The 22,833-nt window shown below is 41.7% G+C and overlaps 1 protein-coding gene across 11 annotated transcripts in view; it reads left to right on the forward strand.

Moving 5' to 3' along the window:
• Positions 1-21,471, forward strand: part of LOC126284589 (apoptosis-inducing factor 3) — a 75,107-nt gene extending 53,636 nt beyond the window's left edge. For 6 of the 11 annotated variants that reach the window (XM_049983622.1, XM_049983623.1, XM_049983625.1 and 3 more), the window contains 2 exons: positions 17,918-18,128; positions 19,412-19,758. In XM_049983622.1, the coding sequence (XP_049839579.1) occupies positions 17,918-18,128; positions 19,412-19,626 (426 nt within the window). In that variant the 3' untranslated portion in view covers positions 19,627-19,758. Of the gene's footprint in view, positions 1-17,917; positions 18,129-19,411 lie in introns of all 11 variants that reach the window. The other 5 variants (XM_049983621.1, XM_049983620.1, XM_049983630.1 and 2 more) reach the window with 1 other exon arrangement.
• Positions 21,472-22,833: the final 1,362 nt, after the last annotated feature.

Below are 22,833 nucleotides of genomic sequence, written 5' to 3' on the forward strand. Positions count from 1 at the left end.
ACACTCCATACAAATACTTTCAGAAATGACTTCCTGACACTGAAATCTATACTTGATGTTAACAAATTTTTCTTCTTCAGAAACACTTTCCTTGCCATTGCCAGTCTACATTTTATATCCTCTCTACTTCGACCATCATCAGTTGTTTTGCTCCCCAAATAGCAAAACTCCTTTACTACTTTAAGTGTCTCATTTCCTAATCTAATTCCCTCAGCATCACCCGACTTAATTCGACTACATTCCATTATCCTCGTTTTGCTTTTGTTGATGTTCATCTTATACCCTCCTTTCAAGACACTGTCCACTCCATTCAACTGCTCTTCCAAGTCCTTTGCTGTTACTGACAGAATTTCAATGTCATCAGTGAACCTCAAAGTTTTTATTTCTTCTCCATGGATTTTAATTCCTACTCCGAACTTGTCTCTTGTTTCCTTTACTGCTTGCTCAATATACAGATTGAATAACATCGAGGAGAGGCTACAACCCTGTCTCACTCCCTTCCCAACCACTACTTCCCTTTCATGTCTCTCAACTCTTATGACTGCCATCTGGTTTCTGTACAAATTGTAAATAGCCTTTCACTCCCTATATGTTACCCCTGACACCTTCAGAATTTGAAAGAGAGTATTCCAGTCAACGTTGTCAAAAGCTTTCTCTAAGTCTACAAATGCTAGAAATGTAGGTTTGCCTTTACTTAATCTTTCTTCTAAGATAAGTCGTAAGGCCAGTATTGCCTCATGTGTTCCAACATTTCTACGGAATCCAAACTGATCTCCCCCGAGGTCGGCTTCTACCAGTTTTTCCATTCGTCTGTAAAGAATTCATGTTAGTATTTTGCAGCTGTGACTTATTAAACTGATAGTTCTATAATTTTCACATCTGTGGGTTTCAAAATCTCTGTCATTTAACTCTTGGTTGATGATCTTTTGTAGGATTCTTCATACATTCTTATTAGATGATCCCAGGGCAACTCCATGTTTAACTGCTGTACACTCTGGAGACTGCTAGATAGATGTTCTCATGTAAGCAACATTTTCCAGCATTTTTACAGTCCATTGTCAGCCAGCAGATTTTTATTTCAGTGCAGAACCTGCTGTTCTAAAGTTTTCTACCCAGGAGAAGAAATAAAAACTTTGAGGTTCGCCGATGACATTGTAATTCTGTCAGAGACAGCAAAGGACTTGGAAGAGCAGTTGAATGGAATGGACAGTGTCTTGAGAGCAGTATATAAGATGAACATCAACAAAAGCAAAACGAGGATAATGGAATGTAGTCGAATTAAGTCGGGTGATGCTGAGGAAATTAGATTAGGAAATGAGACACTTAAAATAGTAAAGGAGTTTTGCTATTTGGGGAGCAAAATAACTGATGATGGTCGAAGTAGAGAGGATATAAAATGTAGACTGGCAATGGCAAGGAAAGCGTTTCTGAAAAAAGAGAAATTTGTTAACATCAAGTATAGATTTAAGTGTCAGGAAGTCATTTCTGAAGGTATTTGTATGGAGTGTAGCCATGTATGGAAGTGAAACATGGACGATAAATAGTTTGGACAAGAAGAGAACACAAGCTTTCGAAATGTGGTGCTACAGAAGAATGCTGAAGATTAGATGGGTAGATCACATTACTAATGGGAAAGTATTGAATAGGATTGGGGAAAAGAGAAGTTTGTGGCACAACTTGACCAGAAGAAGGGATCGGTTGGTAGGACATGTTCTGAGGCATCAAGGGATCACCAGTTTAGTTTTGAAGGGCAGCGTGGAGGGTAAAAATCGTATAGGGAGATCAAGAGATGGATACACTAAGCAGATTCAGAAGGATTACACAAAATGTTTCATATGGATAGACTTCAAATTTATATTCATAGTCTTTGACTACTCCTGGCTCCTTTCTGAAGACATTGGCATACTTACACAAGAAGCGAAAAGTTCTTGTCATGGCATATCATTTAGTACCTCTGATTCACTTAGTTTCTGCTCTACCATTTCGTAACCAACCTCAGTGTTTGCTTCTTGTTCAGCATCAAATTTGTTTGTGGAATACACAACTGGAAGGGAATATTGTACTATGACATTTGACTCTGGTTTTTTATCTTACTTTCATCAGGTGTTTTGACTAAATCAGTAGAAAAGGTGTGGCCCTTTACATAAAAGTGGTATTTACCATTACCTATGTCAATCTGATTTTTGTACGTTCTAATGTGTCCGTGCCAATAAGACTCAAAACAATAAGTTTGTCAATTATAAGAAAATTGCAAAATTGCATTTCACTGTAAAATGTTCAATTTGTACTGGAATAATTGCTTGATGCTTAACCAATTTAGTCTTACTGTCTGTAGCAGTCTGCACCTTGCAATTTTGTACAGCAAATGTTGGGAACTTGCCTCTCTTCTTAAATTCACAAAAAATGCATTTGACATTAGGTTGGTAGCTGAACTTGTATCTAAAATTAACTGTCTGTCAGTGTTAAATTTTTTCACCTTAATGATTGCTTGTACTTATTCTTCCTTGACTTTATCTACTATATCTAACTCATGCTGATACAAATCATTCTTGATGTCATCTCATTTGTCTAATCTTATGAAACATGTTTGCAACTCTGCCTTGCCCCCACTCCCTGAGAGGTCAATAGCCTGGGGCTTTACTACAACCGGCGTATAGTGATTTAGTTCATTACCTGGAGAAATTTCAGTGAGTTGCACTGTGTGTGTACTTCGCCAATTTGTGTCGTTAGCTGCTGTGCAGTTATTTTGCTGCCCAAAAGTTTGCTGTGGTACAGTGTCAGGCATGGCATTGTTGCCGCACATCGGCCACAGCTGCAGCTGACTGTTCCTATTCATATTCAGCATAGTGCCTTGTGATGGTAAATTGTAATTCACTCGTGTATTGAAATTACGCCTGTTGTTTTGAAAATTTCTTGTAAATCATTTTTTTTTTCCATTCCCGTTACAGTACTCATTACCTCTGGGTATGTAATTTGTTGTGTGTACCAACCTTGCTGTGTGTTTAAATCATGTTTTACTGACTGATTTGCATAATCATGTTGTTGTTGTGCCTGATTTGCATAATTATGTTGTTGTTGTGCCTGATTTTCTGTTGCTTTGTGGGGTACAGGTCTTTCCTCATAGATTAAGTCAATCGAATTTAGCAGTGACAGAAAATATTCAGTGTTGTGCTCGGGAGTTGTGACTAATTTTTCTGTAATGTGCGATGGTAAATAACTTCTCAAAAATTTTATCATGTCTACCTGTGATATTTTGTTCTTCCAGTTGCATGTCTTGTTCAGGTATTTTTCAAAGTATCCGCGTAGACTATCTTATTTGCCATTGAATGGTGCGGCGTTGAAAACCACGTGTCTGAGTCTTTCTTGCACTGCCTCAGACCAATATTTGTCAAGGAAAGCTCGTTCAAATTGAATGTAAGTGCTGCAACATTTGACCTCTTCGGTTGCCCTTGTGTTTATCCCACAACAAATCTGATTTTCTGTGCTTCTGTCCAGTTGCGTGGAAATACATGATGATGAAAAGCACTGATAAATACTGGGGGATTCATTCTTTTACCTTCGGTAATGAATGTAGGAAACTGTTGATGTCTCAGCAAACCTTTGTCTACAGAAATAGTTGATAAACACATGACATTTTCGGTTGTGTTTGTTATTATTGTAGTTGCCTGTAATTCTGGCTGGTAATTGTTCAGATATTGGAGTTGTGGATATGTTTACATTTTGTAACCTACTGCTGTCACTGGTACCTGCTGTGGGGTTCATGACAATTTGTGAATAGATACCAACAGGTTGTGGTTTGTTCACTGTAGCCTGTGTATTATTTGCATGCGTATTTCGAGCTCCAGTAATATTTTCTTCTAAAAGATTGCGGATCCTATTTTCCTCAGTTTGTGGGTTAATGTTTACCTTGTTCACGATTTCATTTTCCTTCTACTGAATAGCCTTTTCTACTAAATCTGTGAATAACTTAAAATCGGTTACTGACTTCTCTGCAATGGTATTACCCCTTATCTAGCATACCTGCTTCAGCTTGACTAAAGATGTCACTCAGATTTTCATTGATCTTCTCTCTCTCCTTCTTCGCACATGATGAGCAAACTTCTAATGTTGCTACCCTTAAAAGTAAGCTCTTCTACAGCTAGAGGTACACCTTCATAGTCTTTATTTAGTTTGTTAACAATAGTGGTTTTCTTTTTTACTGTCAAAACCAACTGATATTGTGCGGCTTAACATTCCACGTGGGAAAAATATATCTAAAAACAAAGATGATGTGACTTAGCAAACAAGAGCGCTGGCAGGTCGATAGACACACAAACATACACGCAAAATTCAAGCTTTCGCAACCAACGGTTGCTTCTTCAGGAAAGAGGGAAGGAGAGGGAAAGCCGAAAGGATGTGGGTTTTAAGGGAGAGGGTAAGGAGTCACTCCAATCCAGGGAGTGGAAAGACTTACCTTAGGGGGAAAAAAGGACAGGTATACACTCGTACACACACACATCTCCAGAGTTCTGACAGGTTGGTGTCAGTGAGAAGTATCCAGATAACCCAGACGGTGTAACACTGTGCCAAGATGTGCTGGCCATGCACCAAGGCGTGTTTAGCCACAGGGTGATCCTCATTACCAACAAACAGTGTCTGCCTGTGTCCATTCATGCGAATGGACAGTTTGTTGCTGGTCATTCCCACATAGAAAGCGTCACAGTGTAGGCAGGTCAGTTGATAAATCACGTGGGTGATTTCACACGTGACACTGCCTTTGATCGTGTACACCTTCCGGGTTACAGGACTGGAGTAGGTGGTGGTGGGAGGGTGCATAGGACAGGTTTTACACAGGGGGCGGTTGCAAGGGTAGGAGCCAGAGGGTAGGGAAGGTGGTTTGGGGATTTCATAGGGATGAACTAAGAGGTTACGAAGGTTAGGTGGATGGCGGAAAGACACTCTTGGTGGAGTGGGGAGGATTTCATGAAGGATGGATCTCATTTCAGGGCAGGATTTGAGGAAGTCCTATCCCTGCTGGAGAGCCACCTTCAGAGTCTGATCCAATCCCGGAAAGTATCTTGTCACAAGTGGGGCACTTTTGTGGTTCTTCTGTGGGAGGTTCTGGGTTTGAAGGGATGAGGAAGTGGCTCTGGTTATTTGCTTCTGTACCAGGTCAGGAGGGTAGTTGCGGGATGCGAAAGCTGTTTTCAGGTTGTTGGTGTAATGGTCCAGGGATTCAGCACTGGAGCAGATTCGTTTGCCACGAAGGCCTAGGCTGTAGGGAAGGGACCGTTTGATGTGGAATGGGTGGCAGCTGTCATAATGGAGGTACTGTAGCTTGTTGGTGGGTTTGATGTGGACGGATGTGTGAAGCTGGCCATTGGACAGATGGAGGTCAACGTGAAGGTAAGTGGCATGGGATTTGGAGTAGGACCAGGTGAATCTGATGGAACCAAAGGAGTTGAGGTTGGAGAGGAAATTCTGGAGTTGTTCTTCACTGTGAGTCCAGATCATGAAGATGTCATCAATAAATCTGTACCAAACTTTGGGTTGGCAGGCTTGGGTAACCAAGAAGGCTTTCTCTAAGCGACCCATAAATAGGTGGGCATATGAGGGGGCCATCCTGGTACCCATGGCTGTTCCCTTTAATTATTGGTATGTCTGGCCTTCAAAAGTGAAGAAATTGTGGGTCAGGATGAAGCTGGCTAAGGTGACGAGGAAAGAGGTTTTAGGTAGGGTGGCAGGTGATCGGCGTGAAAGGAAGTGCTCCATTGCAGCGAGGCCCTGGATGTGCAGAATATTTGTGTATAAGGAAGTGGCATCAATGGTTACAAGGATGGTTTCTGGGGGTAACAGATTGGGTAAGGATTCCAGGCGTTCGAGAAAGTGGTTGGTGTCTTTGATGAAGGATGGGAGACTGCATGTAATGGGTTGAAGGTGTTGATCTACGTAGGCAGAGATACGTTTTGTGGGGGCTTGGTAACCAGCTACAATGGGGCGGCCAGGATGTTTGGATTTGTAAATTTTAGGAAGTAGGTAGAAGGTAGGGGTACTGAGTGTCAGTGGGGTCAGGAGGTTGATGGAGTCAGGTGAAAGGTTTTGTAGAGGGCCTAAGGTTCTGAGGATTCCTTGAAGCTTTGCCTGGACATCAGGAATGAGATTACCTTGGTAAACTTTGTATGTGCTGTTGTCTGAATGCTGACACAGTCCCTCAGCCACATACTCCCGACGATCAAGTACCATGATCGTGGAACCCTTGTCCTCCGGAAGAATGACGATGGATCGGTCAGCTTTCAGATCACGGATAGCTTGGGCTTCAGCAGTGGTGATGTTGGGAGTAGGATTGAGGTTTTTTTTAAGAAGGATGGAGAGGCAAGGCTGGAAGTCAGAAATTCCTGGAAGGTTTGGAGAGGGTGATTTTGAGGAAGAGGAGGTGGGTCCCGCTGTGACAGAGGATGGAACTGTTCCAGGCAGGGTTCAATTTGGATATTGTCTTGGGGAGTTGGATCATTAGGAGTGGGATCAGGATAATTTTTCTTCGTGGCAAAGTGATATTTCCAGCAGGGAGTAAGAGTGTAGGACAGTAAATCTTTGACGAGGACTGTTTGGTTGAATCTGGGAGTGGGGCTGAATGTGAGGCCTTTGGATTGGACAGAGGCTTCGAATTGGGAGAGAGATTTGGAGGAAAGGTTAACTACTGAATTGGGGTGTTGTGGTTCCAGATTGTGTTGACTAGTATTTTGAGGTGTTGGGGGGAGTGGAACTGGAAGTGGGAGATTGAGTAGATGGGAGAGACTGGGTTTGTGTGCAATGAGAGGATGTTTAGGTTTGCTGTAAAGATTGTGAAGGGTGAGTGAGTTGCCTTTCCGGAGGTGGGAAACCAGGAGACAAGATAGTTTTTTGAGGTGGAGGGTTGCATGCTGTTCTAATTTGCAGTTGGCCTGCAGGAGGATGCTCTGAACAGCCAGTGTGGATGTAGGAGAGGAAAGATGGAAGACTTTTATTAACGATAGGAGTTGACGGATGTGTTCATTGGCTGAGTTGATGTGTAGGTGAAGGATTAGGTGGGTGAGGGCAATGGATTGTTCAGTTTGGAACTGGTATAAGGACTGATGGAAAGAAGGATTGCAGCCAGAGATGGGAACTTTAGGTGTGAGGCCTTTGGGGGTAATGCCAAATGTCAGACAAGCCTGAGAAAATAAAATATGGGAACGTAATCTGGCTAGGGCGAAGGCATGTTTGCGGAGGGAATGTAAATAAAACTTAATGGGGTCGTTGTGAGGGTGACATGGTATTAGAAGGTGGAAAGTGTAACATGAGGCTGAAATGAAAATGAAAATAAAAATATATAGGGAGAGATAAAGGTGAACTAGAAAGCAACTGGAGATCTGGTGTGAAAAAAGGCGAAAAAGTGTTGGCTAAAGCTGGGCTATGTTGATCCGGTGGTGAACTTGGGTTGGCAGGCAACGATGTGCATAAAGGTTAGGTGGCTGTGTTGCCGCCAAAACACATTAAAGGGTGGAGAAATTGGGGAAAATTTCGAAAATCCTTTCATCTTTCCCTCTCCTTCCCTCTTTACTGGTGAAGCAACTGTTGGTTGCGAAATCTTGAAATTATTTAAAAGTTTTTATGCTTATCTTAATTTTGTTGAACCATTGGACTTCGCTGACCTAGTTAAAGATGCTCCATCAGTGGACTTCCAGGATACCGGTGCTTGTTGTGACTGAAATATTCCACTTTCTTCGTTTTCCTCTTCCCTCAATAAATAAAACTGCTTGATACATTCTTCAACCTAGTATTATTCACTCATACAATAGAATACATCACTGTCACAGTATGTCGTCCTGCTACATACTTTGAAGACTGACTCTGTCACTCTTAAAACAGAAACAACTGTCAAAAAAATTGAATGATAATGTTTTCTTTTGTCTGCACCTTACCACGCATTCATAATTAATGTCTTGCTAATGCAGCTGTTCAATCTCTGTTTCATTTTTGCTTTGTTCTTTAATAAATATTAAGTTAACGGCATCCTGGGGCTCTTTCGTCATGTATTTGTACACAGTGTCACTGTTTCAACCACACTCAAATGTCCTGTCAGCACCCGGCCAAATGTGTAACCTGTGGTAAGGATTCTCATGAGGGCAGTTGTCTGCTTCCTCATCCTCGCTGTATCAACCACAGTGGCGGCCGTGCTGCCTCCTCTCTAGATTGTCTCATGTGTCTCAATGAGCAGGCTGTCCAGGAGGTCTGGGTAAAGGAAAAAGTGCCTTACCCCTTTGCTTGCAAGTTATTTGCTTGTCGCAAACCATGCATTCTACCATCTGGCACTTTCAATACTGTTCTTGCTACATCTCGCTCCATGGAGGACATGACCACACAGACATGTGACCTCAAATTCAGTTTTGTGGTTATAAAATCACCCAGTGTCATAATAGCATTGTGATTTCCTTGTCCAGCTGTGCAAGATGCCACCAAACTTTCGCCTCATGGAACAAAGTCATCTGCTACTACACAATCGGCAGGCCAGAAAGAATGGAAGGAATACTCTTGTGAAGACTTTCTATGTCCCTCAAGCCAATAACCATCTGAGTCTTCCTCTGCCAACTGGAAAGGCTCCAAGAAGTTGAGCAAAGGCAAAATTTGTACTCTTTTGCTGACTTGGAGATACTCTACAGCAGTGTCACCATGTGGCACCCTTGCCTGTCTGTGTCGCCAGTATGCACCGCCAACTGTTTTTCTGCCCTGGACTACACAGATCGAAAGACAGAGTCTGCCGATCCCTCTGTACATCTCGCGGATCAGTGTCCTCCAACCTCTGCCCTGTAGCATAGTCTTTGAAGGCTGGCAGTCGGCAGCCATGTAGGTGACAACCAGTCATTTTTTTCCTGTTCCCCCTTTCCTTGTTATGGCTCTCCTTCAGTGGAACATTCGTTGCCTTAGATCAACCAAAAAGGACATAAGGGTGCACTTAGAATCACAGCATCTGCTTGTTCTCTGTCTCGAGGAAACACAATTGTGTCCTCATGACCACTTTGAGTTCTTGCATTTCTCCCTGGTCCGTTTTGATGATTGCAACTTCTCTGTACACTAAATCATCATCCGCGAAAAGGCGCATGGAACTTCTGACACTATCTACTAGGTCATTTATATATATATTGTGAAAAGCAATGGTCCCATAACACTCCCCTGTTGCACGCCAGAGGTTACTTTATCTGTAGACGTTTCTCCATTGAGAACAACATGCTGTGTTCTGTTTGCTAAAAACTCTTCAATCCAGCCACACAGCTGGTCTGATATTCCGTAGGCTCTTACTTTGTTTATCAGGCGACAGTGCGGAACTGTATCGAACGCCTTCCGGAAAATGGCATCTATCTGGGAGCCTGTATCTAATATTTTCTGGGTCTCATGAACAAATAAAGCGAGTTGGGTCTCACACAATCGCTGTTTCTGGAATCCATGTTGATTCCTACAGAGCTGATTCTGGGTTTCCAGAAATGACATGATATGCGAGCAGAAAACATGTTCTAAAATTCTACAACAGATCGATGTCAGAGATATACGTCTATAGTTTTTCACATCTGCTGAATGACCTTTCTTGAAAACTGGGACTACCGTATTTACTCAAATCAAGGCCACACCTGAAAAATGAGACCCGAAATCAAGAAGAAGAAGAAAAAAAAAATTCCCGAATCTAAGCCGCACCTGAAATTTGAGACTCAAAATTCAAGGGGAGAGAAAAATTATAGGCCGCATCTCCAAATCGAAACAAAGTTGGTCCATTGCAATATGAGACACAATTTAGGTCGGGTGACTGATGATACAGCTACAGTAGTTTGGTTAGAGTTGTAAGCTTAGCAGTAAAGCTTTACCAGGTAGCCATTGCTATGTGTCAGGCGCTCCGTCCATATTTATATGGGTACCCTTCCTTTTCCACATGCTTCGTCTGGTTTGAATTGATTTCTTACTTTTCTTTGATCTGATACACACAGTTCTCTTTGTTATATGTGTTTACGTCACTCTAAGCTGAAAATGCATTACTGTACTGTGTCGTGCATTGTTTGTCGCATTCTGATAGTGCGTGTTTAAGGCCTGTCGCCGCTTGGCTTGCTTTTGTGCTCACCATCGCCGTTTTTTTAAAAGAAAGAGAGAGAGAGAGAGAGAAAAGAGAATTGTTTCATTAGCGAAACAATGGCAAGAAACTGCTATTTATTGTTAATTACACTGCTGCTTTCTTTGATAATGATCAACAAGAACCAAATAATAGCCTGCGTATGATAGAAGATGTTCTGAACGAGAGTTTAGCGAAAATTCTTCTCAGTTTGAAAATCTTTGCAGGCGCCTCTTTAGTACATTACATTCTACACAGAAATTAGTCATCTTAGATTTAAAAATCTAGTCAATTGCCATACTTCCTTTCTGACTGTATCACTATTAAGCATAAGAATAATATGAATATAAACATGACATGATATGTATATTCTTCCACGTTTGCTGTTGTCTCACTCTAGTCTCGTAGTTCATTAGGCAGACAGGATTTAAATGAGATAGCAGCAAACATGAAACAATACATGGCAAAATATTTATATGCCTATTATTCTTATGATGATGAGAATACGGCACGTGATTCACAATTTATAAAAGTTCCTGTTAGCAACCATCTCTTCTCACAGATAGGAAAAAATTCAGAACGTAGAGTTGGCCATATTGACAAACATCCCAAACAGTCTTGCCAGTCAGATTTTCGTATTACATCGAAATGCTGATACATTCGAAGGTGAACAATACGGTATTTGTATTTACTTCATTGAATAATGTATGAAAATGCAGTGGTCGAAAGTCGAGGCGGAGAAAATAGCTCGTCTTCCACCTTTTATTAAAAATTTATTTACTGACGCAGAGGTTTTGGCGCCAGTATTTATCTTTCTGCCTACAAAGCATGCCTGTGTAATGCTACATATATTCAATGGCAGAAGTAAGTTGTGGCGGTACCCACCAACTTTTTTCAGAATTTCCGCTTGCTTTGCACTCGATTCTAAGCCGCAGGCGGTTTTTTGGATTATGAAAACCGGAAAAAAAGTGGCTTAGATTCGAGTAAATACGGTACCTGTGCTCTTTTCCTATCATATGGAACCTTCCATTCCTCTAGAGACTTGCGGTACACGGCTGTTAGAAGGGGGGCAAGTTCTTTTGCGTACTCTGTGTAGAATCAAATTGGTATCTCCTCAGGTCCAGTGGACTTTCCTCTGTTGAGTGATTTCAGTTGCTTTTCTATTCCTTGGACACTTATTTCGATGTCAGCCATTTTGTCGTTCATGTGAGGATTTAGAGAAGCTCTGTGAAACAGCTTTGGAAAAAGGTGTTTAGTGTTTCAACTTTACATGTCATCCTCTGTTTCAATGCCATTATCATCCCAGAGTGTCTGGATATGCTGTTTCGATCTACTTACTGATTTAACGTAAGACCAGACTTCCTAGGATTTCCCGTCAAGCCGGTACATAGAATTTTACTTTCGAATTCACTGAACGCTTCATGCATAGCCCTCTTTACGCTAACTTTGACATCGTTTATCTTCTGTTTGTCTGAGAGGTTTTGGCTGCGTTTAAATTTGCAGTGAAGCTCTCTTTGCTTTTGCTGTAGTTTCCTAACTTTGTTGTTGAACCACAGTGGGTTTTTCCCATCCCTCACAGTTTTACTCGTCATGTACCTGTCTAAAATGCATTTTATGATTGCATTGAACTTTTTCCATAAACACTCAACATTATCAGTGTCGGGACAGAAAATTTTGTTTTGATCTGTTAGGTAGTCTGAAATCTGCCTCCTATTACTCTTGCTAAACAGATAAATCTTCCTCCCTTTTCTTATATTCCTATTTACTTCCATATTCAGGGATGCTGCAATGGCCTTGTGATCCCTGATTCCCTGTTCTGCACTTACAGAATCGAAAAGTTCAGGTCTATTTGGTATCAGTAGGTCCAAGATGTTATCTCCACGAGTCTGTTCTGTTTAATTGCTCGAGGTAATTTTCGGATAGTGCAGTCAGTATAGTGTCACTCGATGCTCTGTCCCTACCACCCGTCCTAAACTTCTGAGTGTCCCAGTCTATATCTGGTAAATTGAAATCTCCACCTAAGACTATAACATGCTGAGAAAATTTATGTGAGATGTATTCCAGATTTTCTCTCAGTTGTTCTGCCACTAATGCTGCTGAGTTGGGAGGTCGGTAAAATGAGCCAATTATTAACCTAGCTCGGTTGTTGAGTATAACCTCCACCCACAATAATTCACAGGAACTATCCACTTCTATTTCACTACAGGATAAACTACTACTAACAGCGACAAACACGCCACCACCGGTTGCATGCAATCTATCCTTTATAAACACCGCTGTGCCTTTGTAAAAATGTCAGCAGGATTTATCTCTGGCTTCAGCCAGCTTTCTGTACCTATAACGATTTCAGCTTCAGTTCTTTCTATCAGCGCTTGAATTTCCGGTACTTTACCCACGCAGCTTTGACAGTTTACAGTTACAATACTGATTGCTGCTTAGTCCTGACTTCCCCCCGCGCCATTTGAGGCTGTTGCCCTTTCTGTACTTGCCCAAGGCCATCTAACCTAAAAAACTGTCCAGTCCACACCACACAACCCCTGCTACCCATGTAGCAGCCTGCTGTGTATAGTGGACTCTTGACCTATCCAGTGGAACCCAAAACCCCATTACCCTATGGCACAAGTCGAGGAATCTGTAGCCCACACGGTCACAGAACTGTTTCAGCCTCTGATTCAGACCCTCCACTCGGCTCTGTACCAAATGTCCGCAGTCAGTCCTGTCGACAATGCTGCAGATACTGAGCTCTGCTTTTATCCCGCTAGTGAGACTGTCTTCACCAAATCAGATAGCCGCCAGAAGCCAGAGAGGATTTCCTCCGATCCATAGCAACACACATCATTGGTGCCGACACAAGCGACCATCCGCAGATGGGTGCACCCACTATCCTTCATGGCATCCGGAAGCACCCTTCCCCCATCTGGAATGACTCCCCCCATATGCATATGGTGTGCACATTGGTTTTCTTCCCCTTCCTTGCAGCCATATCCCTAAGGGGCCCCATTACGCGCCTGAAGTTGGAGCTCCCAACTACCAGTAAGCCCACCCTCTGCGACTGCCCGGATCTTGCAGTTTGAGGGGGCAACCTCTGGAACAGGACAAGCAGCCATGTCCAGCCGAAGATCAGTATCAGCCGGAGACAGAGCCTGAAACCGGTTCGTCAGAAAAACTGGAGAGGCGTTCTGTTCAGTCCTCCGGAATGTCTTTCGCCCCCTGCCTCACCTCGAGACGACCTCCCACTCTACCACAGGTGATGGCTCAGCCTCAATGTGGGCAGTATCCCAGGCAGCCACAGCTGTAGTACGATCGGGGGATGCGTGGACGAGTTGGGCGTCCCCGACAAACCCCTGTCCAGACCCCCACAGTGATGCCCATTGGCAACAGCCTAAAGTTGTGTGACCGAAGCCAACACTGCCTGAAGCTGGGAGCGAAGGGATGCCAACTCAGCCTGCATCCGAACACAGCAGTCACAGTCCCTGTCCATACTAAATACTGTTGTGCAAAGAACGTCTGAAGTAATCTACAGATAGCACAAACAATTCGACATAAAGTTCAAATAGTTATTAAAATACAAGACTGCCTAGTAAATGCGGTAATGCTGCTACTTGCAAACTGCTGACACACTGCTTGGCGGCAGAAGGCTAACTGTACTGTCAGTAACATACAAAGACTATTTGAAAGAAATAAACAAATGACAGACGACTATGCGACTTTACACGTCACAGATATTAAAATGCAAATCTGCCCCTGCTAATTACGAAACTACTCAATGATTTGACTGATTTAACTAAACAAGTGCACTGTGAACACTCAAACAAATTTTCAACTTGACTACCACACTTATATGAACACTAAATACGCCACTTGCTGCTATTTGCGCACTGCTGACAAAGTGCTCGGCGGCAGAAGGCTCCAGCCTGACAGTAGCAGATGATGTCATAGTGGACACTGTTACTATCTCCAAATCCTTGGGCCGCTATTTTGTGGAGATTTCAAGCTACTATCAGTCTGCCTTCCTCCATCGGAAACAAGCCGAGGAGGCTTGGGCAATACTCGTCACTTTTCAAAAAAGTGAGTGTTACAATGCCGCCTTTACTATGAGCGAGCTATATTATGCTCTCACATTCATCCCGATCCTGCGCCCCAGGGCCAGACGATGTTCACATTCAGCACCTTTCTCTTGGAGGCAGGCACTTTCTCCTTCATACATACAACCGTATCTGGGCACAGAGCACGTTTGCTAGATGCTGGCGTAAAGCCATTGCCATACCCATACCTAAACCCGGTAAGACAAACACCTTCCCTCCAGCTACTGCCCTATTTCCCTCACCCGCTGTGTTTGCAAGATGGTGGAACATATGATTCATGCCTGGCTGGTATTGTGGCTAGAGTCTGGCAATTTACTATCCATTGCACAGTGTGGATTTCGAACGCACCATTCTGCAGTTGACTATCTCATCACTTTGTCCACCCATATCATGAAGGGTTTTCTGGGGAAATCACAGACTGTGCCACGTTTTTCGATTTGGAAAAAGCCTATGATGGCTGCTGGAGGACTGATATCCTCCATACTCTCTACTCATGGAGCTTCTGTAGCTGCATGCCTCATTTCCTTCACAAATTTTCAAAAGACCTAGTTTACAAGGTACATTTTGGTCCTGCCTTGTCGGGCACCTTTATCCCGGTAAGCGGTGTGCCTCAGGGGTCTGTCCTGAGCGTCGTCCTCTTTGCTATTGCCATTAACACTATAATGGCCTATCTCCTGCTGGTCATCTCCGTCTCCCATTGCATTGACAATTTTGCCATCTATTGCAGTTCTCCAAGGACTTTATTCTCATTGAGTGCATCTTCAGTGATGTCTTGATCATCTTTACTTATGGCGTGTCAACGGTGGCTTCTGTTTTTCCACTTACAAAACCGTTTGTATGAATTTCTGGTGGCATAATTGGTTTCTTTCACCTTCTTTACATCTTGGGCCCGTTGCTCTTCCATTTGTTGCAGCTACAACATTCCTGGGGTTCACGCTTGATAGGAAACTTTCTTGGTCCTCCCACATCTTACCTGGCAGCCCGCTGTGTGCGGTCCCTCAATGTCCTGTGTGTCCTCAGTGGTAGTTTCTGGGAATCATATCCCACTAAACTCCTCCATTTGTACCAGACCCTTGTCTGTTCGAAACTAGACTATGGGTGTTTCGTTTATGCATCTGCATGTCCATTCCTCTTATGCTGTCTCAATACTAGCCACGATTGTGGCATCCATTTGGCCACTGGCACCTTTTACACCAGCCCAGTTGAGAATCTGCACACAGAAGCTGCTGAACTACCATTGTCCTAATACCGTGACCTTCTCAACAGATGAGCATGATGTTTGTCTGCCACGTGTGGCCACCCATTCTATGCCGCCTCCTTCAATGACTCCTTTGATCGCCACTATGAGGCACGTCCGTTTTCTCTGCTGCCTCCTGGAGCTCACTTTCAGCTCTTGCTCTGGCAGCTTAAATTCACGCTACCTGCCACTTTCACTATGGGTGTGAACCCTTCACCATCCTGGCTTTGTGTGGCGGGTAGTGTTCACCTTGGCCTTCATTCCTTAGGACACTGCTCCAGCCTCGCTCAATCGCCTAGTTTCACAATCTTCACATAGTACTTGGTGATAGTACTTTTGTGTTCACTGATTGTTCTTGGACTGACCATGGTATCAGGAGTGCCTTTGTCATTGTTACCAACCTTGGCTTCCGGAACACTGCTCAGTATGTACGGCAGAGCTCTTCACCCTGTGTGAGGCCACGCAGAATGTCCAGCAACACAGGCTTTTCAATTGTGTCATCTGCTCAGACTCATCCTTCAAAGTCTCCATGTGCAGGACACCATCCATCCCTTAGTGCAACAGGTCCAGGAAGGTTCTCTCTTGCTGGAGTTACATGATAATTATGTGGGTTCCTTGTAACATCAGTCTGACAGGAAATGAGGCCACTAATGCGGCTGCCAAGGCTGCAGTACTCATATCTCGGCTGGCTAGTTTTTACATTCTCTCCAATGATCTCTGTGTGTTGCCATCTGTCAGCAGATTGTGTCACTTTGGCACCACCACTGGTCCACCCTTCATGGGAACAGGCTCTGTGTTAAGTCTCTCCCAGCAGCTTGGCCACCCTCCCTTTGGCCCTCTCACTATGAGTAAATCATTTTAGCCGGGTTGCTTATTGAACACATTTTTAGCTATTCCTCCACCACTTTGTGCACATTGCTTTCAACCAAGCACCATTTCCTGACAGAATGCCTTATTTTAACCACGTACATTCTTGTTTGTGGTTGCCGTGTGACTTATTGGCCATTTTAGCAAACAATGTGCAGGCTCTCAACTGTATTTTACTTTTTATCCATCGTAGCAGTATGGTGAAGGACAATTTTTAGTTCAGGACCTCCATTTCTCTGTGGCGTATTTATAGACATTTCTCCACGTCCCTGTTTTTAGCTGTCTTCTCATCCATCGGGTTAGGATTAACATGTATTTGTTTTTAAATTCTATCTTTGTCTTTTGTTCTACAGTTCTGACATGTACGCGTATGACCCTAGTTGTTTTTGCGTCCTAAAACAGAACAAAATCAAAAACAGTTTTGTTACGCCTCTTGCTAGATAGCCCGAAGCGGCATCTGTGAATTTTCTTTTCTCTCTTCTATTATTGCAAATCTTCGTTCTTTCAACAGGGTTTTCAACTTTGAAAATAAGTGCACTGGGGCCAGATCTGGAGAGTACAGAGGATGAGGCAGCATAATGATTCCATTTTTTGTGCAATAGTCATGTACCAATAGGTATGAATGTGCGAGTGCATTATCATGATGCAAGAGCCATGAATTGTGTTCCCACATTTCAGGCCATTTCCTTCTTATATTTTCTCACAGGTGTCACAGCATGTTCCAATAGTAACATGTATTTACAGTTTGTCACTGTGGCACAAATTGATGGTGAAATGATCTTTGAAAGTGAAAGAAAACTGTGAGCATGCCTCTGTCATTTGACCTGATGAGATTCTTTTGGTCTTGGAGAACCCTTCTTGACCCACTGTTAAGATTGAACATTGGTCTCAACATAGACTCCCGCCTTATTACCTATTATGATTCTCTTAAGGAATGTTTTCATTCTCTTTTGCGCAATCTGAAAGCTCTTCACAGATTACAAGGTGAAGGTCTTTAACTCTGCCATCTCAAAATTTGCAAACTGTGCAACACAACGTTCTATTCAATATAGTCTCTGCTTGGGGACTGGGAAGTGCTGAGACTGGAAATGGAAAGATTTGGAACTTGTACGGGTCCTGATGTCCGCGACGTTGAGCACCCCATAAACTGAAATTGTCGTCGTCGTCGTCGTCATCATCATCAATACAGCATTGAACAATAACTGACAGATATACATCAGTTGGTTTCCTTTTGGCAGCAATTTGTTTTCCATACTGACAGTTAAAGAAAAAAAATCTGCATCTAGATTTATTGTATTAAGTTCATCACATTCTAGTGGCCTCAGAATGAAAACACCTGTATTTATGTAACAAACAAAACTGCTTATTAATATTTATTAATAAAAGACATCTTTCAAAAAGAAAAAAGTAGTACCTGAAATTCCAAAAGTCTGCTGTGGACATGTCACAAATTAAGTATATAACTAAGTCTGGCTTGCATGCCCCAGTATTCAGTGCAAAATGACACTAAAAATGTGGGTAACCTTCATCAATCACTTTCCTGCTGCAACTAGTTATTGGCACTGATGCTAGCTACTGCCAGCAATCAAAGTGCCACATATACTAAGGATGGTAATCAATCTTTATGTTTGGCTTCAGTACCTGCGGACAAATGTTGACGGTGTGTATGCCGGTGGGGATATTGCAATGGCTCCAGTCCTGGGTGGTGAACAAGCTGCTATAGGCCACTGGCAGCTTGCACAACACCACGGTGCTCATGCTGCCCGCAACATGCTTGGTGCTGCCAAGCATCTGAAGACAGTACCATTCTTCTGGACAATGCTATACAACAAAGGCGTGCGCTATGCTGGTAAGTAGTTGTAACTGGCCTTCTTCCGTTGTGGTGCTAAGTATTGTCTTCCAGATGCCTTAAATTTAATATTAGCAGATGAGTCATGGATGGTTGAACTGGTCCTCAGTGTCCTCCGTGAAAGTGGTTTTTATTTCTAGATAAAAGGTTTCGCTTTACTCCGGGAACAGGGGCAGGGTGCTTGCGGTTGGGACTTCTCATCATGTCTTCTCGGTCTGGGACCCTGTGACCACTGCCCCCATGGAAAGACTGCCCTTATTTCCAGTTTTTAGATTTGGCCTCACCTTGTATTGTGTGTGTTTTAGCATCATTATTTTATAATTTGAGTACCCTGATTGGATCAGTCTGCTTTTAGCAAACACTCTTTCTTCTGTGAGTAACTTAGGAATCATGGGACTGATGACCTCATCATTTGTTCCCATAAGCCCTCTCGGTTAATCAATCAGTCAATCAATCAAGCACTCAATTTGTTCCATTGCAGGGTACTCATACTGATGGCTACATAAAACTGTGAATATAATTCATGAATTGAGAACCATGGATAAAGATATGAAAAAAATGCTCTGAGGAAAAATGACAACTCACTCTACCGAGGTAGTGAGTTTTGGACACAGGGTGATAACAGACAGATGTCATATGTGTATAGAAAAGTGGCAGGTGCAATTTCATGTGTGACATCACTCTGTCAGACCACCTGACATTTAATCCTCTGTATTTATCCCTTTGGCCTTTCATCTGCTACAAAAGTAAAACATAGTGTCAACTGTTGTAGTCAGTAGTTGTAATCCCAGTGGTGGTAGTGCGGACAGCTGTCAGAAGCTTGTATTTCATTTGAAATGATGTGTGTTCGAAAAATCTGATTATTTTATTTGGGCATACCACTGTGAAAGACTTGGAGGACGTACAACATTTCTGGGCTTCCTCTAAAGTGCAAGAACATATTTGAAGTATTAAACTTCCACTTCAGTGGAGTTGATAAATTTTGATTTAACTTTCAACAGCATAAAGACAATGGTCTAGGTTGTAAAACAGCTGCAGCCTGATACGCCATGGCATATAGTTCTTAAGTAATGCAAACAGTCTTAATTATTAAGTGTTGAAGGTGTACATGTATCTTCATGGATTCATTGTCATATATGGGAAAAAGAGGTTGTCTTTCACTTGAAAATACTGTTTTTGTAATAAGAGAGGTGGCACATTTTGTCTTTCATAGATGTAATCTAAATGTAGCTTTCCTTCTTGCTTACTCAATATTTGTAAGTGTGTTTCTTTTTCCTCCCTAGGCTACGCTCCTTCATATGAAGACGTCATGATAACAGGCAGCCTGCAAGACTTAGCATTTGTGGCATATTATCTGAAAGGTGATAATGTACTAGCCATTGCCACAATGGGCCGTGATCCTTTGGCAGCAAAGTTTGCTGAGCGGTTAAATTCTGGGCGAAGCCTAACTAGATCAGAAGCTGAGGGTGATGCATGGGTAAGATCTTCTGTTCTTTGACAACAGTTTGTTTCATGCTTTGTGGTTGTCGGTTGTAAAAACATATCTTTGTATTATGCTCTTCCTGAAGAACAATATTAGCAGCTAATGTTTATTTGTTCCAGGTTAATGAGGCATGATTAATGGATTAAACTGAACATGAATAATGCCAAACTGATGCATTTATACTTGGTGCTGACATAGTCCACAAAAAAATATTATATACTTAGAGCTGGTGCTAGCATGTGCAAACTTTTGTGTTCCTTCAGTTAATTTAGCATTTTTCAGAGGTACTGGAAAAAAAACTCACATTTTGTGCATTGTAAGATTTCTTTGTTCATGTCACTGCAGTTCTGAAGCTTCTTAATGCAGTATTTTCCCTGTGTGTGTCAAGCATTCCAGAAGCACCAACAAGTTCACATGGCAACAATTTGTAAGACTACAGTTAATTATTCTGCTATGATTTCATCTGTACCATGTGATACTGTGGAAAATCTAAAACCGATATTTTAAGTGGAAATTGGTAATATGTAAAATTAAAGGCAAGCTTTAGTTCGTTAACATCTCTTGTTTCAGCATCATAGAATAAAACATTGAATCTCAAGCTTCAGGAACTTAAGCTGAACAAAAAAGGGAGAAATTCTGAAATTAAAGGATTTAGAATGCTTGTGTGTGTGTGTGTGTGTGTGTGTGTGTGTGTGTGAGTGAGAGCGTGAGAGAGTGAGAGAGAGAGAGAGAGAGAACAGTAGAAACTCGCGGTATGAATACAAATAGTGAAAGGTGTAAATCAACTTTAGCTATCAGATAACACTATGTAGTGCGTCTACATCTAAAAGAACAGAAGTTATGTGTGAAGTTGACATTTGCTGAAACGCTACACATAATAAGAGTTTAGAATGTGTATTATTTATTGAAGTGTTTGGCATCTTAAATAGTGTGGTATGCTAGCTAAAGTTGGAGACCAAGAAGCAATCTGTACCAGTCAATATTTTCTTTTTCTCTTTTTAAAGCTACTCTTGTCACCTATTTTGCTGATAGCTGTCTTGAAGTGTAGTAGTACACACACTTAGATGATTTCGTTGACCTGGAGTTAGTGCTGGGAAACGTATAGTGATGGTTACAATCTTGTTTGTGTTTGTTGATGACTAAATGCCTTATTATCGAATGAAAAGAAAGAGGAAAAAAATTCTGTGGAAGAAATTTTGTTCTGAAAGCTGAAGAATCCTCCAAAACTTAGTTTTTCTGTTGGCATGGAGATATGTACTGTGGTTAACTCATTATGCACTTACATCAAATTACAAGCCAGTCTGTGCCAATTTAGAATTCTTAGAAGTGGCAATGCAGGGCACACTCAGTGAAAAAGATTTTACCCTTTCTCATGTGACTGGGTGTTGCACTGTGCAGTGAAGCTGTAAGCTTTCAAATGAAGAAAGTAAACATTCCTTACAACTGCTACATTTTTAAAATGTTTCACATGCTCCATAAAAGGGACTGCACCATTGAATGTGATCTCTGTTGATTTGTTTCCACAAAAAAATAAATAAATAAATAAAAGGTTGCTGCGATGTATGCTGGACACACAACTTTGCTACAAAGAAAGAGACTGAATTTCTGGAAATGTAGGATTTTGTATTTTAATTCTCATAAAATGAGTTATTACAGTTTGTGCAATATTTTAATGTTTTTACATAATGTGATATCTTTTCTCAACATTGAAATATTTTGAAATGCATTTTATTACATTTTTGTAGCTCAGTATTATCACTTGTGACAAATGTATGACCATTTTTCCTTGGTATGATTAAACTGATAAACCCTTATTTTGTAAGCCAAATATATTTTTTGAAATAAAGTCAATGTTTGAGACATTGTGTTTAAAAGATTACACGAATAATTCTCCTGATGTATGAAGGTACAAATGTTATGTGGTTAGTATTAGTAATTTCTTAATGAACTTTGTCATGTATAGAATGTAGAACGCATTTAAATTTTTGAACCTGTCAAATTCTGCTTTGTGGTTACTTGACCCTGAGGTCCACGCAATAGAATAGACCTGTCCCATACATCCTCGCACCACCACCACCACCACCACCACCACCACCACCACCACTTAATCCAGTCCGGTCACAAGCATCACCTATCCCATCAGAGGCAGAGCTACCTGCGAAGCCACTTATGTGATCTACGGTGAGTCAAAAAAGTATTCATCTTTTTGTAATTTTTTAAAAAACTAAGTACATGTCACATGAAAGGAAGGGAACATAAAATGTGAGCATCCAGTCCTATGCAACGAACCTTGGTAAGTCATTTTTATTGATGGACATGGAAATAAATACACCCATAGCAATAACAAATTTGATAGAATGGAGAATTTATTCAAGGGCTACTTGAAAAAGGATTTGTCCACTCATTTTTTTTAACTTTACAATATGAAAATAGATTTCAATTACAAAAATTAATATTTAGTGGGGTTTCCCTTTGCAGATACTACTGCTTCTAGTCATCTGGGCATCAACTTGACCAAGTTCGCCATCAGAGAGGCTGGAATTTTGTCCCATTTGTCTTTAAATGCTTCTTCTAGGTCTCTCTTGTTAGAAATGTGTCTTCTGCTGATGCTATCTTCCAGTACTTTCCAAAGTTGTTCAATAGGATTAATGTCTGGGCTCTGAGGAGGGCTCTTAAGTTGTTTTGAGGTATTGTACAGGAGCCACAGCCTTGTATTTATAATCTGTTTATCATAAGAGATCATAAGAGTAAACCTGATGTAAACAAACACCAACTCGATGATTGGTCAGAAGCGTAGCACACATACATTGGTTTTATGCTCTTGGAAGTTGGTCCTACTTATGTGTTAGTAATAAGGTATCTAAGTTATGTTAAATGAAACTTTAAAATATTCAAATATATTAACAGCAATTAATGTTTTTCTAAACCATGGTTTAGCTATGTAGTTTTTATTTCAAAAATCGTGTACAGTCACAGCCCCTGCAGTGTTGTGCTCTGCTTGACACCTCTTAGTGCGCAGTACGAAAATGGGTTTCTGTTCCATAATGAAACACGCACGTGGAACACAGTTGATAAGTGCTGAGAAATAGGCTCTTCTTAATGATTTTCATAAATTTAGAGAGATAACTGGCTTTAAAGTTTTCGCAGCGTTGTATACAATGCAGTTGATACCACATGGGCATTGAACATGTAACGTGGTCAGTAGAGATACTGGAACCAAAT

The sequence above is a fragment of the Schistocerca gregaria genome, chromosome 8 (assembly GCF_023897955.1).
Source record: "Schistocerca gregaria isolate iqSchGreg1 chromosome 8, iqSchGreg1.2, whole genome shotgun sequence".
NCBI classification, from domain to species: domain Eukaryota; kingdom Metazoa; phylum Arthropoda; class Insecta; order Orthoptera; family Acrididae; genus Schistocerca; species Schistocerca gregaria.